Source organism: Lepisma saccharinum, chromosome 16, assembly GCF_977018435.1.
Source record: "Lepisma saccharinum chromosome 16, izLepSacc3.1, whole genome shotgun sequence".
NCBI lineage: Eukaryota > Metazoa > Arthropoda > Insecta > Zygentoma > Lepismatidae > Lepisma > Lepisma saccharinum.
Window position 1 is genome coordinate 3,357,063 of NC_139244.1, and position 15,845 is coordinate 3,372,907.

Genomic DNA, 15,845 nt, shown 5'->3' on the forward strand with positions numbered 1-15,845 from the left:
ACAAGGAAGATGGAATGAAACACGGATTCCATCATAGTTTATCATTACCTGGGTTCAACTTAATCAAATTAGGAAATTACTACTAGAACTATATAGTTGGAAAATATGTGCCCCCACAATTTGAATTTGATTTAAATTTGCAGACATGGTCCTGCCTGATATTACAGCTACGAATTGAATTTTTTTGTTATTTTTAAGAGGACCTGGACCCTTCTATGCAATGTATGAGTCTTGTATGGTCAGTACATTTCTACCGATTAACCTAGGAGTTAAAATATGGCCACACTGATTTTAAATTTCTAACTAAAAACACACACACACACACAAATTTATTTCTGCAAAAATGTTAGTCATGCCATCTTATAAGAATCATTGATAATTCAGTAAGTCATTCCTGAATCTGTGTAGTATGCATGTACGTATGTGTGTAACTTCCTCAAAGCATAAAGCAACCTTTTATAACCAGTGGTGTATCAAATCCAACAAGGGACAAATTTCACAGTAACGTCTACGATATATAGCCTTCATTTTATTACAAATAACAGTACATTGTTGTTATATGCATTGTTACAATGCCAACAGTGCATGACCCCCTTGTTGCATAATCTAAATTCCCTTTTTGAGGGAGGAAAGGCGATTTTTACTGTAGGAAGTAGATCTTCTTAAACACTTGACTGTTAGCCTCCGACACTGACATCATTTGGCTATACCTCTTCAGCTAGATACTTTTCCCTCAGGCTCAGACTACTAGCTACCGTGCATCTGTGTGCAGCAAGCAGTTCTGCAAGTCAGAATCTCAAGGCTTACACAAGTAGGGGCTGAATTCCCCATATGTCACCTCTTGTACCTACAGAATGTTTAAGAAATTTGCCATATAATTACATATTACTGGAACTAGTGTAAGAAGGTTTACAAGGCTTATATGGATGTTCCATGGCTGAGGTCATAGCTATGTTTGAGGATTAACAAAGTGCAAACGAAAGAGAAAAGTGACAGAAACCAAGCACATCTGCATAAACAGGGGAGAGAAAATGACCAAGAATGAAGGGGAAATTGGTTAGGTTGGGTTAGGTTTCGGTGTTAAAATGGTGGAAAAAAAACAATTGATTTAAAAACTGCACTTATTACACAAAATGAACATTTCACTTTTAATAGCACATTTATATAGTTATCAGAGTATTAAGTTTATTTCTGTGTAAAGGAGTTTGCTTCTCAAATATTTACAGCAGAATTATTCAATCTTCCGTGATTTGCATAACTCACAGGATAATGCAGTAACCCAAAATTTCGTAATTAAGAGTTCATTTCACATCATTTCGTGACAAGACATGGTAGCAAAATGCACCTCACACATTTCAAAAACATGAAAAATTGTAAGCTTGAGAAAGATCTGGCAAACCAGGATGAAAATTGCAGAAAGAATAACCGTTATCATATTGGCTTGCATTATACAGGTCAGTGTGGACCCTGAATTTCCAGATACTGCATAATGAGTATATTCTATGCAACAGACTTTACCTTTTGGTTCCCTAGCACCCTCCCTATGTAGTGGTGGAGGCGGCATTGGCCTAAATCCAGAGTGCGGAAGATTCCCATCATCGAACCGATGCCTAGGAAGAGGAACATAGTCTGGGTGTCCATAGTGTGGTGGAGGCGGACTCCTGTGCCTGTACCACTCCTCCTCCCTGTCCGGCGAGTCACACTCTCGATCCTCGTACGGCGGCGGGGATGAGTATCTCTCCGACCTGAAGGCAGGCGACGGGTGGTAATTCCGCGACGTCGGCGACGAGTGATCCGAGCCTGGCGTGGAAGTCCTGTGATTTCTCTCGTAAGGTGAGGAAAAGCCCCGTGGCTCCGGTGGCGGAGAGAACCGCCGTGACGGAGGCGGTGACGACATCCGTCCGAGCGGCGGTGGGCGCCTGTCCGGATACAGGGGTGGCGGTGGGGGAGGAGGTGGTTGCATGAAAGAGGATCCTCCGGGGAGGGGCATGAAGGGTGCCAGGGGAGGGGGCGGCATCATGGGAAAAGGTGCCGGTATGGGATGCCCTGTTGGGGGAGAAGTGTTGGAATCCCTGAAGGATGAGGTTTCCGATCCCTGGAAGTCCACGGACCCTGTATTTCCTCCGGGCAACACTGGAAGCTCACCGTTGGCATTTCCTAGTCCTGCAAATCAAAAGAACAATCCTTACAAATAATTTATCATGGAACTATCTTTCCTCACTGTACATTTCAATAGCATGCTATAAATTTCTTTCACACCACATTATCAACACAACTGACATTAGTCTGTATTTGAAGATGGGTGAAATATTGCAATAATCTGTACTTATGTTACTTTCTTAGGGGGGGGGGGGGGGGCATAAAAACTTTTCTTCTGAGATTTTATTTTAGCCTGTGTATGGGACTGGGACTGTATGACCCATCATCATGAGGAAATTGAGGGGCTACCAATGACTAGCATAACCTGGTAATGGAAAAGTACAAGTACTGGGGGTTCATCGTGCTGACCACAAATCTGGTAAGATGATCTCTCACCTCTGCTGTGGCATTTGGGAGGGAAGCTCACATGGTCGGAAGGTAGGCCCTGCCCGTTGCACCAAAGGTTATTATTACTTATTTCATTTGGGATAATTGTAACAAAGAAGATGAATGACGATGTGAAATTAATAACAGCCGCATTGGTGCACACGGAGTGGTTGACTCACAGGAGGTTGAACCTTCAAGTTGCAGCATGGGCATCGAATTCTCCTTTGTGAGTGTCCCTTCATCAATTTTGTCCCATTTCATCGACATCACAATTAGCAAATTAGTAAGGGTACATTTCACAAAGGAACAACCACGTGAGGACTCAAACCTAGGAACCTTTGGCAGCAAGATTAGGTGTTCGTGGCTCAATACACTTGGCCACACAGGCAGCACCTGTTGCAATAAAGTGTTTACATGCAAGTAGGAGAAGGTGTACGGGGGCCTAATTTATGATCACACAAAGTTTCTGCTAAAAGAAAAAGGTCCTCTAAAACATGTTGTAACGTGCTGCAAATAGACTAAGTTTCCTTTCCACAGGCAGGGAGTACATAAGTAGAGTTTGTTTTTAACCAATTTTATGCTCAAGTAGACCGATTGATTTGGTTTATTTTACTTCGCTTTTCTGCCGCTTTTGGCTAACTGTGAATATGCGGATGAGTGATGATATGAAACAGACACTCGCAGGGAACATCTATGCCCAGGCCGGGATTCGGACCAGACCTCCCTGGCATCGTAGCATGTTGTGAAATAGGCTACTTGGATCTGGACCTACTGTTTAAGATGGAATCAGAAACACCGTGCTATGTAATTTCCAGCAATCAATACCGTGACCCCTACCTAAGTATACTGAAACGAGCTTTCCCTCAACATCCATGAGTCAACCATTTAAAACATGCTGGACTACCAAGACACAGCTGTAAGGTAAATATTGCGACATATGACTTACTTCAAGCTATTTTATTGTCATACGGCTAATGATTGATGCATCAATATTGCAAAGGTCAACAGCTAATAAACTCCACACTTTCACTTGCAAAATTTATAGCCTCAAAACTTTCATTACAACATATATAGCCTCGAAACTTTCACTTACAAAATTTATAGCCTCGAAACTTTCACCTACAAAATTTATAGCCTCAAATCTTTCACCTACAAAATTTATAGCTTTGAAACTTTCACTTACAAAATTTATAGCCTCAAATCTTTCAGTTACAAAAATTATGGCCTCAAAAGGTTCTTACAAAATGTATAGCCTCAAAACTTAAAAAATGACAAAAAATTCAAATTCTCACAAGCATGCAGATGAACCACTTACTCTGTCTTGCATCATCTGCATTTTGACCAGTGTTTCCAGCATTCCTTTCAACAAGTGTTAGCCTGAAAAAATTAAAATAAAACTGCAGTTAATAAAAATTGTTTATATGCAATAAAAGGATAATTCTATGCCATCTTAGAGAGTTTTCAGACTTAAGTCACAATCAATACGCAACAAGCAACATTTGTCAGTTGGAAATGAACCTTCAGATATATGAACCAAAGTAACACGACAAGATATGTACATGCCACTTAGGTGTCGCTTCAACTGGGCCATTTCCTCAATAGTATGCATCATTCATTTTACGGGACTTTAGATGCAGTAAAACGGACGATTTTCTTATTTTGATTAATAATATTTGGAAATGACTAAACGTGAGTTGGAAGTATTCCACATTGCCAAGAATTGCATCATGTCCAGAAATATGTGTCTACGTGAGCTCTGCTGCAGTGTTGCATCATACGGATACTCGATGAGTGTGCAACATGTGTGACAGATCAACCCCAACCTTCAAGGACATCCTGGGTTGACCTCAGGTGAAATGATTGCAAGTCGTATGAAAGATGTTGCAAGGTAATCTGACTGTTGACGAACCAGGATACATCGCAAGTATACCTAGGTATAAAACCTAATTCGACCACCTGTCTGGGTGGAGTCAGTGCGCTTGGAGAAGGCTGTCGCTGGAGGCGCTAACCATAACATCCAGAGAACAGGCTGCTGCTGACTACCAGGCTGACAGAAGATGGACTTTGCTTGATTTTCCTCATCACACTAAGTATCCACTAACTCCCCCTTTATTCCACGCAGCTCCTCTAACACTTTAAGATGGGTAATCTCCAATATATCAAGGCCCTATCTCTGTAATAAACCTTGTTATTCTTACTTATGGGTATGATTGTGTTTTTCCCAAAGAAGTCAAAACCCATATTCTAGCTACCTATGTAGTATGATAAGTCTCTACCAAAAGAATTAATGTATTCTCTTACAGCTTTACCCCCAAAACATTTCTTCAATTACACAAACAACTTGCAGGTTTCGTGATATCGCAAGAATATTTAAGACAGCCTTTAATCACAAACCACATGAATATCATTAAGACTATGGAATGGAAATAACATTCAATATTATTTTTGAACTAAAACCAAGCTGATGACATCCAATTTAATTGTGATGCAACTTTATGTTTACACTTCTGAAGCAAAATTGCGCATCTTAGATGCTTTTCATGCATTTTTACTTTTTTAGTCTGTTGCTCATACATGCACAGGGAATGAATGCTTTTTTAACATATAGCAGATGCCCATTTCACTTGTCACTTTGGTCTGAAAGATTCGTTAAACAACAAAGCATAAGAATAATTTCAGTACTAAATAATCAAAAATAGTAAGACTCTTAAGTCACTCTTACAAATAACAGTCACCCTTGTAACATTTCCGGAAAACAACATTAACAATAGCATGACCATTTTATGTAGCAACATTAATTATACGTACAATTAATTAGAAATATTTGCCAATACATCGCAGCATAAAGATTTTGCTTTTGACAGATACTTCAAAAGTTGGAAAGTGCATTTTTCTATCACATTCTGTCACAAAATTGTATGACAATACATGCAAAATAAACACTTGAATATGATATTTACAGTTTATTTGTGGCAAAGAAAATATTTTCTTGAAACTTTGACATAATTCTAATGCAAAATATAGAATGCAAGGTAATCTTTCTTACAAACCAAAAAAATGTATTTATAATAATCCATACATTTCACAAACAGGATGGCAGTTGAAGATTATAAGCTTTTAGTGTATTGATAATCATCGTAATTAACTTAAATACTGAACACACAGAATTAATATTAACCAAATATAAACAAACAAAAGTGCACAGAAGCAGTTACCTGTTTCTAAGCTGCGTCCCTTCTCGTTTAGTCTCTTCCAGCTTCCTTTCCGCTTGTCTTGCAGCAAGCTTGCATTTGAAAAGAGAAAAAACCATTGCATTATCCAGAAATATAGAAAGAGAGAGAGGGCATGCAAGTAAAAAAAAAGGGAAATTCTTTTAATTTCACCTGAAGAGAATCCGACCCTGGGTTCCATACGAGGGTCACTATTTATATTTTGAGGCTTGGCAACACTGATTGAAGTTAGGCGCGATTTGACGTTTGCACGGAATCGTCTGGCATTATTGACCATAACATACTTCAAATGTTTTGTCAATAGCTTCATTTGTGTTGTTTATGTTGCCTTGGAGATTGAGTGACAACAATAAAATGGAATTAACTCGTGAACATTTTCGTGCAATGATTTTTTACTATTTTCGACGTGGATTATCAAGACAAGAGTGCATCGATCAACTTACTTCCACATTTGGCGATGAAGCCCCATCCTTTGCCACTGTGAAACGCTGGTATAACAAATTTAATCGTGGCCGCCATTCGCTCACCGACGAGATTCGCGAAGGTCGTCCAAAATCAGTTGTTGTTCAAGAAAACATTGATGCTGTGCAAAACCTAATACTGCAAGATCGTCATGTGACATACTGAGAGATTGAGGCAACCATAGGCATTAGTTCCACCAGCATATATAAAATATTACATGATCATTTAGCTGTGAGAAAGGTATGTTCTCGTTGGATCTCACACAATTTGACAAAAACTCAAAAAGACGCTCGCGTCAATTGGTGCAAACAAATGCTCAATAAATACAATCGTGGTGCTTCAAAAGACGTATATAAGATTGTAACAGGTGACGAATCATGGATATATGCATATGAGCCGGAACGTAAACAGCAGTCGACTGTATGGGCGTTTCAAGATGAACCCAATCCAACAAAAGTTGTTTGCGCTCGAAGCACATCGAAACAAATGGTCGCCTGTTTTTTCTGGAAAACTGGTCATGTGGCAACTGTGCCTTTAGAGGAACGTAGAACGGTCAACTCTGAATGGTACACAACAATTTGTTTGCCAGAGGTCTTTGGTCAAATACGGAAAACAAACGCCGTCGGATCATTCTTCATCAAGACAATGCCAGCTGTCACACATCTCGTCTAACAACCGACTTTATGAACAGTCAAAAGATCGAATTGATGGGTCATCTGCCGTACAGTCCTGATTTGGCACCCAATGACTTCTTCTTGTTCCCGAATGTCAAGAATAAATTGAGTGGACAACGATTTTCGTCGGCGGAAGATGCCGTTGATGCGTTCAAAAACCATATTATGGAGGTGTCTCAAGAAGATTGGAAAAACTGCTTTGACAAATGGTTCGAACGAATGCAAAAGTGTATTGACCATAAAGGAGAATACTTCGAAAAACAATAAAGCAGTTTTCAATGCCAAATTCCTGTTTTTTCATTGTTAGGCTCAAAATATAAATAGTGACCCTTGTATGATTCCACATTCAACAAACTTGTAATATTCATTCAAGGTTTACAAAGTAAGAAAAGGAGCAGAGGGGTGGAAATATCCTTGATTCAGTCAGTCAGTCAGACTGACTGACATGTGGAAGACCCAGATTTGATTCCTGGCATGAGTGATCTCCAACAGTATCTCTACATCAAACAGTTCTCAGAGACTCAAACAGCCTCTAGCAATGGCTACATGAGGACAACTGTGAAAGTCAGCCAGAACACGGTTCTGATCATTCATCTCAACTTTGGCTGAGATCGAGAATGTGTTGGGCCCTACATCCAGAGCTCCTGTGCATCTTCATGACGCAAGAGATATTTTCTCCTTTTTCATTTATTTTCCACCAGCTGCAATTCTTCAAATATTTTGAAGCAAACCTTAGTGAACTGATGTAGATTTGCAACGTACTTACACATTAACATTGATAAAATTTCTGAACACAACTTCTAAATTGTTACATTCCTCTAGTATTGGTGTGATTGCAGATTCAACAACTTGGATCTTTAGTGTGTCAAAATATATACTTACCCAATTCTCATGGGCCTTTTTCTCTAGTCCTGAAATCTGACCCTTGAACATCCGTTCCTGGTCCAAAATCTCCTTCTTCAAGGTTTCATTTTGTGACCTATGAAGGGACAAGAAAGATAAAATCTTCACCATGATGAATTATGAAAGCAAATCTTATTTTATCTATACTGGTCGCAGGCCCAACTGGCAGCTCACCTACATTTTGCTACATAGCTCTGTCTGTCCACCAAAAATCATCGGGTGGGCTTGATGAATTCCAACAACCTCAGCTGCAAAGTAAAAGCTGTAGGGGTAACATCACTCTCATGTTACAATGTTGCCAAAACGAATGTCTGTTTTTGCGAGTTTATTTTATTAGCTTGTTTGTAAAGCATTTGGGTGCTTTGTGTACTAATTTTCCATGCTTTATGTACTATTGTACAACTTTTATCCGGTAACGATACTGAACAACACAAAAAAAACTCACTCGCTCGCTCCCTCCCTCCCTCACTCACTCACGCACATTTTACAGTACGTTTGGCAACATGCTGTGTATCGGGCGCTCATTTGTTGCATCCCACCTGAACTTTCGATGCCTTTGGACTCGAAAATGTCACATGTCAATCGAAGAGAATTCAACTTATCCCTGATTCATTGTTTCCCAGCCGCCAGTTGGAAATGCGATCAGTATAGATTTCCAAAACAATCAAAAATGTAAATCACAGCCAGCCTCCAAGAACAGCACATTTATCAGCCTGCTTCCTTCATACCTTTTCGTGAAGTTTTCGCATATATATTTATTTTAAAACCTAGATCCATCATATGTGGAATGCTGGAACGTTGGTGTTCAGGACCCAAACCCTTTTTCTTCCTCCTGCCGTTCTTGAAATACCTACATTTTCCACACTAGTTAGATAATTATCTCTAACATCTCGTCAAACCTAACATATGATGTAAATGATCCTGTTAAGATTTTGAATGTGTAGAATAGAACAAACAAGAAATGCAAAGAAAAGTCACAATTTTTCATGAAGCACTGGGATCAGGGGACACAAAAAATCTTTACAGAAAAATAACATCTGATTCTACATTCTGCCAATAAAAAAACAGATTTTATAACAAATATGGCACTACTAATATATTAGTCCAATGGCCACATGACAACTTCTGAGACGGTCTGTGTGAAAAAAAAGGGCACTCTACGATAGATCTTGTGGAGTGCTACGATACACTGTAGTAATGTCCATTTTAAATCTACAAGCCACATCCTTTAGTTGCCTTATTCCACTCTCATAGGCAGCATCAACTAGTCTTGGTTTTAAACTTTTTAGTGATGTTTCCGGACCAGGGATCTATACCTCATATTGGTATGCAAGTTCGAATCAAGGTAACGGAAACACACTGTAAATGCCTCACAGCACAGTGCAAAGTGTACGGGGAACTCTACTTTCTTCCATCCAATGCCTACCCTCGATACTTACTTGTAGGGGCAGGCATATTTAGTTTTTGACGAAAACACAAAATGTGAAATAACACATTGTAGTGTTAATTTCTCGTGATTTTGAAAGGTGTGAGGTGCATTTTGCTACCACGTTTTGTAACGAAATGATGCAAAGTAAACTGCAAAATGTGAAATAAACTCTTAAACACGAAATTTAGAGTTTAATTATGATGCAACTCCTTCTGAGGACTGAATTATCTTGTGAATTATGCAATTCATGGAAAAGTGATTAATTCTGCTGTTAATATTGGGGAAGCAAAAGTGGACTCTACACAGAAATAAACTTAATACTCTGATAACTACATAAATGTGCTATTAGAAGTGATATGTTAATAAGTGGTTTCTAAATCAAATTTAGGATTATATTCACAATTTTAAAACCAAAATGTCTTTTCATATACAACTTTTCATCCGATCTATAAAACCAAAATTTCATTTTATTTACTGCTTTCGAACCCGAAAATACTCCTTTTTTGTACCAAAATTTTCCTTTTTTATTTACCAAAATCATGTGCCTCTACTTACTTGTAATTCTCGACCTCCTTCTCCATGTCGACCAGCCTGCCTTGGAGGGAGGAGGCGTCCCCTTGCTTCTGATTCCACATTGCCTCCTGCACACCCAGCTCCTTCTGAAGCTGCGTCTCCTTCTCCTTGAAGTAGTTCGTAAGGACTTTGAACTCTGTCTCTGCTTCTATCTTCTCCTTTATGGCGGTATCACAGTCGTCTTTAAGTCTCTGTATCTTTAATTCCATGTTCTTTACTTGAGCTGCACAAGAAAAAATACATGTAAACTGTTACCATTTCAACAAAGATCCGCATGTAATAAACAAGGATGAGCCTTCACCAGGTACAAGTACTCTTAGTTACGAGGCAATAATGTTAACTGATGGATGCAACCAAGTGAAGGCATTTTAGGTCAAATACGGTTGAACCTGAGTTAAACATACAAGGCTCATTCAATATATAACCGGACATATGTTGTAACAAATATTTATTACAAGCACCAAAAGAACTACATTACTATGTTTCAACATGGTACTCAGTATGTCATGACTGATATGGTGGGCTGATCCTACACTTATTTCGATCTGGGAAGCAATTTTACTGACAGTAATACGTCAGTTCTCCTGTATCAAGTCCTCCACTTGAGCAATGTTGCTTTCCGTGACTGCAGTGACAGAGTGACCTGGATGCGGAGAATGTTCAACACTGGTTATGCCCTGTTTGAACTACTCAGCCCACTCGTACACTTGTGATCAACTCATACAGTTGTCCCCGAATTGAACTGTTATGCGGCGATGAATTTCTATCGGTTTCACGACTTGACTCGAACAAAAATCTCACGACACATCGTTGCTCTAGCTTGGAGCACTCTTGTAAGGCTGTTGCCATCTTGAGGAACCGTTTCACAGCATCCTGTGCATGAGGCAGAAGTGCCAACCCCAGCTATGAATAGCTTACAGATGCCTTCACAAAATAACAAACATATAACCATCAGAGTCGTATTTTAGATTTTTTTATACTACTTTTCTGGTTATTTACTAAATGCACCTTGTATGTCAAGGTGAAGAGAAAATAATATGTATAACTGAGAATTACTTACAAATCAGATTTGGATATCATGTCTTATCATTATTAAAATACTGTAATTGTATCTATGTTGAGGCACAAGATATATGTAATACAGATTACTTCTGTCATAAAGTGGTAACTAATCAAAAAAATTGATTCTTAAATACATTACATTTGCCACTTTGTTAGTGAACACTTTGGTATTGAAATCCTACAGTAGACACTATAGTTTTATAATTTTGCGGTATAAGCAATGCCTACATCTACAGTCATTTCAGATTTAGTTGTATGTGGATTAGCTTTCACTTCTCGTATAAATTTTATTTTCTGGTCAAGTATGTAACTTTTCCTCTTTCTGTTCTCCATGGCCAACCTGTAGAAACTTAAAGCTGTCACTTCTGTGACATCACTGTAGCTTGGTTAGAGCAATGCAGGAAATAATGCAAAGACAGATTTACATTTCGCATTACTTATAATGTAGAGTACTAATACATGTACGTACATGAATAAAAATGCGATACAGTCACAATAAGTATAACAGAGATTCCATTTATGTAACTACAACATGTTGGTACACTTTTTATAGTATTGTAAGAACATACAGTATGAACTTATGTATCTTTTCGAACCCGGGACCCCTGGCATTGTAGTGCGATGTGCACAGAGGGAAAGAGAAAGATGGAATAAGATAGGTGAAGAAAGATTGAGATAAGTGAAGAAAAAAGAAAGAAACAAAGAGACATAACAAGAAAATAGAGAACAGAGGAGAAATAGACAAAGAAAGGTGAAGAAAGAGGGTAAGAGATGAAAGAAAGAAACTGAATTGTAACAGCTATGAGTATTGTAGTGCATTCTTTCATATCGACAATGTTACCGATAAGTGAGTGGCAACAGAGGCATGTTCCACTTACAGTATTGCAATGTTTTCTTGAGAGCGAAAAAAATAAAGGAAGAAATTTCAGTCTTACTGAGGAAAAAAAAAACATCTCATTGGTCTTTAAATGGTGTTCCGTTTCCTCGTTAAGGAGGTTTCCAGCTTAAGCAGGTAATTTTCAAGTATAAAATCGGTCTGTTCTGGGGACTTTTTTTTTCTGTATTTACAGGTTTTCTTCTTTAGAAGTTCCGGGATATGCAGTTTTTACTGTACAATATTTTACAAATAATTTGTGAAGAGAAAGAGTGAACCTTACCATTTAGGGATGAATTTGTGCTCTCCTGTTCTTCCAGCTTCTTCTTCAATGAATCCCTATCATTTGATATTACTTCTAGTTCTGCCTGCATTCTGCCAACATCAAACAAAGCCTCTAGTTTGGATTTGCCTGCAAGACAATAGAAAAATAGTTGCAATTAATGCATGTCAACTCATCACAGATGAGAGCAGCAAGACTATGTTATACCATGTTCCACAACATTCACTGAATCATTACAGTTCATGTTCTGAGAAGCCAAAACCAGGATAGCAAGTGTTGCAACAAAACAAAATTCAATTAAAATTCCATATTTTTCAGGATTCCCAAAATTTCTAGGCTAAATGTTTTCTTCCTTCCCATTATTTATGTGAAAATTGGGTCCTGTAATTTGAATGGTTCTTTCTCCACTGTAAATAACTCCTGCAATCTTCTAACATTTCTCCCTGATACTATAGTGCAGGAGGCCTTAGAAAGATCGCTTCGCGGGCTTACAGCAGATGACAATATGGGGGTGTGTCTGTGAGAACCAATCAGGTCCACGAATGAGCAAGCCTGGTTGCCACAGCTAGCTCGCTGCACCCTTCTGGAAGGGTGAGTGACCTCTGCATCTTGCTACCTCAGCCTGTTTGTTCGGCTGAGGAGCAGACGACACGAGTGTATCGGCAATAGTGTGCGAGCGACGTCTGCTGTTAGCCTGCAAAACGCTCTAAGGCCTCCCGCACTATAATCCAAATATCAAACTACAATGTGTCTGTCACTTAACATTTCAATGAACTAATGACAAATCTTTTCTTTTTTCCAAGTGATCTGATAAAATGTACTCTATAGAAGAGAGAATAGCCGCTGTTTGTGCTCGTCTGCGTGGAATGATGTATGAACAGGTGCAGACGGACTTCAGAAAACCAGGCCCCACCAGGCTGGTTATTAAGAACCTGGTCAACAAATTCAAGTGAACAGGTAGTGTTGAGGATGAAGAACGTCCTGGTAGGCCAGCCATAACACCACAAATTGTGGAAAATGTACAGAACGCGATCACACGTAGACCCACCGTATTGACCACGTGACTCAGTATTCATAATCCCAGCATCTACCAACTGTGACTCATAGTATGGTGGATTGGGGCACACCAAGCTTCTTACTATGCACCAACAGGATGGGGCACCACCCCATCTTGCCATCATCGTTCGTGATTACCTAAACAAAGTTTTCACTGGTAGATGGATCGGTCGTGTCTCCCCCCCCCCCCCCCCTTGATCTGACTCCATTAAACTTTTACATTTGAGGGTTTATCAAGTCTAAGGTGTACGGGCCGGGGATTCACAGCATAGTCCAGTTGAAACAACGCATTACGGCCGCAGTTGCTAAGATTACGAAGGTGTTTCGGGCTGTGGTGGATTGTTGGCATATGTGTCTAGACTTGAGGGGTGGTCACATTGAGTTATACTGATTTTGTGTCCTACTGTGATATATGTTTCAGTACATATTGTATTTTGTACCATAAATCCTGTTCATGAAGAAATGTTAAGTGACTTTATAGACACCCTGTACATTAACACCTTTACACAAATTGTAAACCTGGTCACCAAAACAACTCAATACTTTTGATGTATTAATTAATAAATAAATAGAGTTAAAAAAAAGAAGCGATAAATTCATGCAACCGACTCTGTGGTTTACATTTAAAGGCACCAGAGCATATACCCTGAAATTATACAGGTTGTAAAAAAGTAAAGTTCCCCATGCAAGTAGCGCCGTGTCATTAAGGCACATTTAGAAGATGTGGGGTTGGCCCCAAACATTCTCGATCTTGGGACATTTTGGAGATGATGTGATAACACCATGCTCCAGCCATCTTTACTCCCTAGGTACCAATTGATTTGTGGCTAGGTGATTCCCAGAGCCACTTTATGCAGGTGGAAGCAGGTTTCTCCTATGAACTTCAATGTTACCTTCTTCAGATTGGTCATCTTGCAGAATTTCAATCTGCTTCATGTTATCCTGCAAATGCTGCACTTCTTGAACCTTCACGTTCAACGACTCCGCCGTGCTTTCCAGGTTCTTCTGGAGGCTCTCCAGCTTAATCTTCAACTCGTCCTCAGTTGACTCTTTTTCCTTCTGCATCTGCAATGGAACGAAATCCATCCCTTTCATTGATACCCATGTCAAAATGTAAAAGCACTGTCACAACCAAAAAAAAAAAGCACTTGGAACATGCATCACACAATGAGAAGTCATTTTGTATGGCTTGGACCTCAAAGGACTGCTGCACCACAGAGATGTTTTTATTTTTTTTATTTTTATATTGACATGTATAATCACAGAGCCTTATAAACAACACAACCAATTCACTCTAATAAACTAATGGTTCATTTTTCCATGCAGTTTTCATTCACGATCGATTTCATGTACGAGGCATATTCGTAAAGTAGGTACCGTTTGCAAATATTGCCGCTGTAACGCTGCAGTCGTGACCGTATGAGTTCTCGCTGACATCCTTCATCCTTTAGTAAGCCAAAGGCACTCGTAGTAGCAGTTCATGCTTTTCCTCATAGTTTTCTGAAGGTTTGAAATGTTCAAGAAAATCAATCGGCCCGCCGACTGTGAAGTCCGGTCTGTGATTCGTTTATTAAATGCAAGAAAAGTGAAACCGGTACACATCCACCGTAAACTCTGAGAGGTCTATGGAGAGGGCGGAATGAGTGAAGGGATGGTGAGGAAATGGGTCCGGATGTTTAAAGAAAGTCCTGGTACAGTTCACGATGAACCAAGGAGCGGTCACCCATCTGTTGTGACCGAGGATTTGGTGCATGCGGTCGACGTGGAAAAGAGACGCTTCACGATTTCCACAAATTACAAGAACAGTCCTCTACGAAATTGTGACAATTTCATTTCTTTCTTCATCTGAAGAAGTTGACGAGGATGATGACGTCGAAGCAGCAATGAATGGTGGAAACTATGTAGAAAAGTAGTTTAAGGTCTGTAGAATGCAATGCAAATAAAAAAAGATACGAAAATATTTTACTTTCTTTTCTACACCCTTTCGGTACTTACTTTCCGTACATGGATGGCAAAACTACCAGACAGGTGGAGAAATCGATTGTGGACAAAATCTGCACAGAAAAATGAACCGTTAAGTTTATGCATAACTGCCAAATGGATATCTCTACATACAACACAACCCACGATTGTTTCTCTGAAGATTTATAAGTAGGACTGAGCAGATACCTATGTCGATACCAATACATAAAAATTGTAATAATTAACCTTTACTCTGCCGAGGGGGTCGTCAGAAAGTAACCCCGTTTTTGCCAAGGCCTTTGGCATGAATTTTAAATTCGTACACTTATTTGACGTAAAATGTTATAACTCTTAGACTATTTGACCAATCTACTTCGAGTAACTTTTGTTTTCAGCTAAAACATCAGGGCATGACACCGTGCAGAAATCAAAATGCCAAAGCCAATAAGAGGGGTTGGGTGGGCCGCGACCCCCAACTTTTCACATATTCGATAACGTAATGCACCCAGGAACATGAAATGACTTTTATTCGGTTGAGAAAGGACCATTCTTTGAAAATAAGGCTAAAGTTTGCCTCCCCTTCCCAAAATAGTGGGGGAAGAGGGGGCAAACTCCCCATTTTTATGATTTTTTTATTGAAGGTTGGGGGCCGCGGCCCATCCAACCCCTCTTACTGGCTTTGGCATTTTGATTGCTGTACAGTTGCATGCCCTGATGTTTTAGCCGCAAAACAAAAGTTACCCGAAGTAGTTTGGTCAAATAGTCTACAAGTTATAACATTTTGTGTCAAATAAGTGTACAAATTTAAAAT

The 15,845-nt window shown here is 39.3% G+C and overlaps 1 protein-coding gene across 1 annotated transcript in view; it reads right to left on the bottom strand.

The window, feature by feature from the left end:
* Tango1 (transport and golgi organization 1) overlaps positions 1 to 15,845 on the bottom strand; it is a 75,700-nt gene that overhangs the window by 1,051 nt on the left and 58,804 nt on the right. The window contains exons 12-18 of the mRNA XM_083137590.1: positions 13,966 to 14,137; positions 12,017 to 12,145; positions 9,780 to 10,020; positions 7,775 to 7,871; positions 5,742 to 5,809; positions 3,842 to 3,903; positions 1,519 to 2,163 (exon numbers count right to left, since the gene is read on the bottom strand). Of these exons, the coding sequence (XP_082993716.1) occupies positions 1,519 to 2,163; positions 3,842 to 3,903; positions 5,742 to 5,809; positions 7,775 to 7,871; positions 9,780 to 10,020; positions 12,017 to 12,145; positions 13,966 to 14,137 (1,414 nt within the window). The remainder of the gene's footprint in view (positions 1 to 1,518; positions 2,164 to 3,841; positions 3,904 to 5,741; positions 5,810 to 7,774; positions 7,872 to 9,779; positions 10,021 to 12,016; positions 12,146 to 13,965; positions 14,138 to 15,845) is intronic.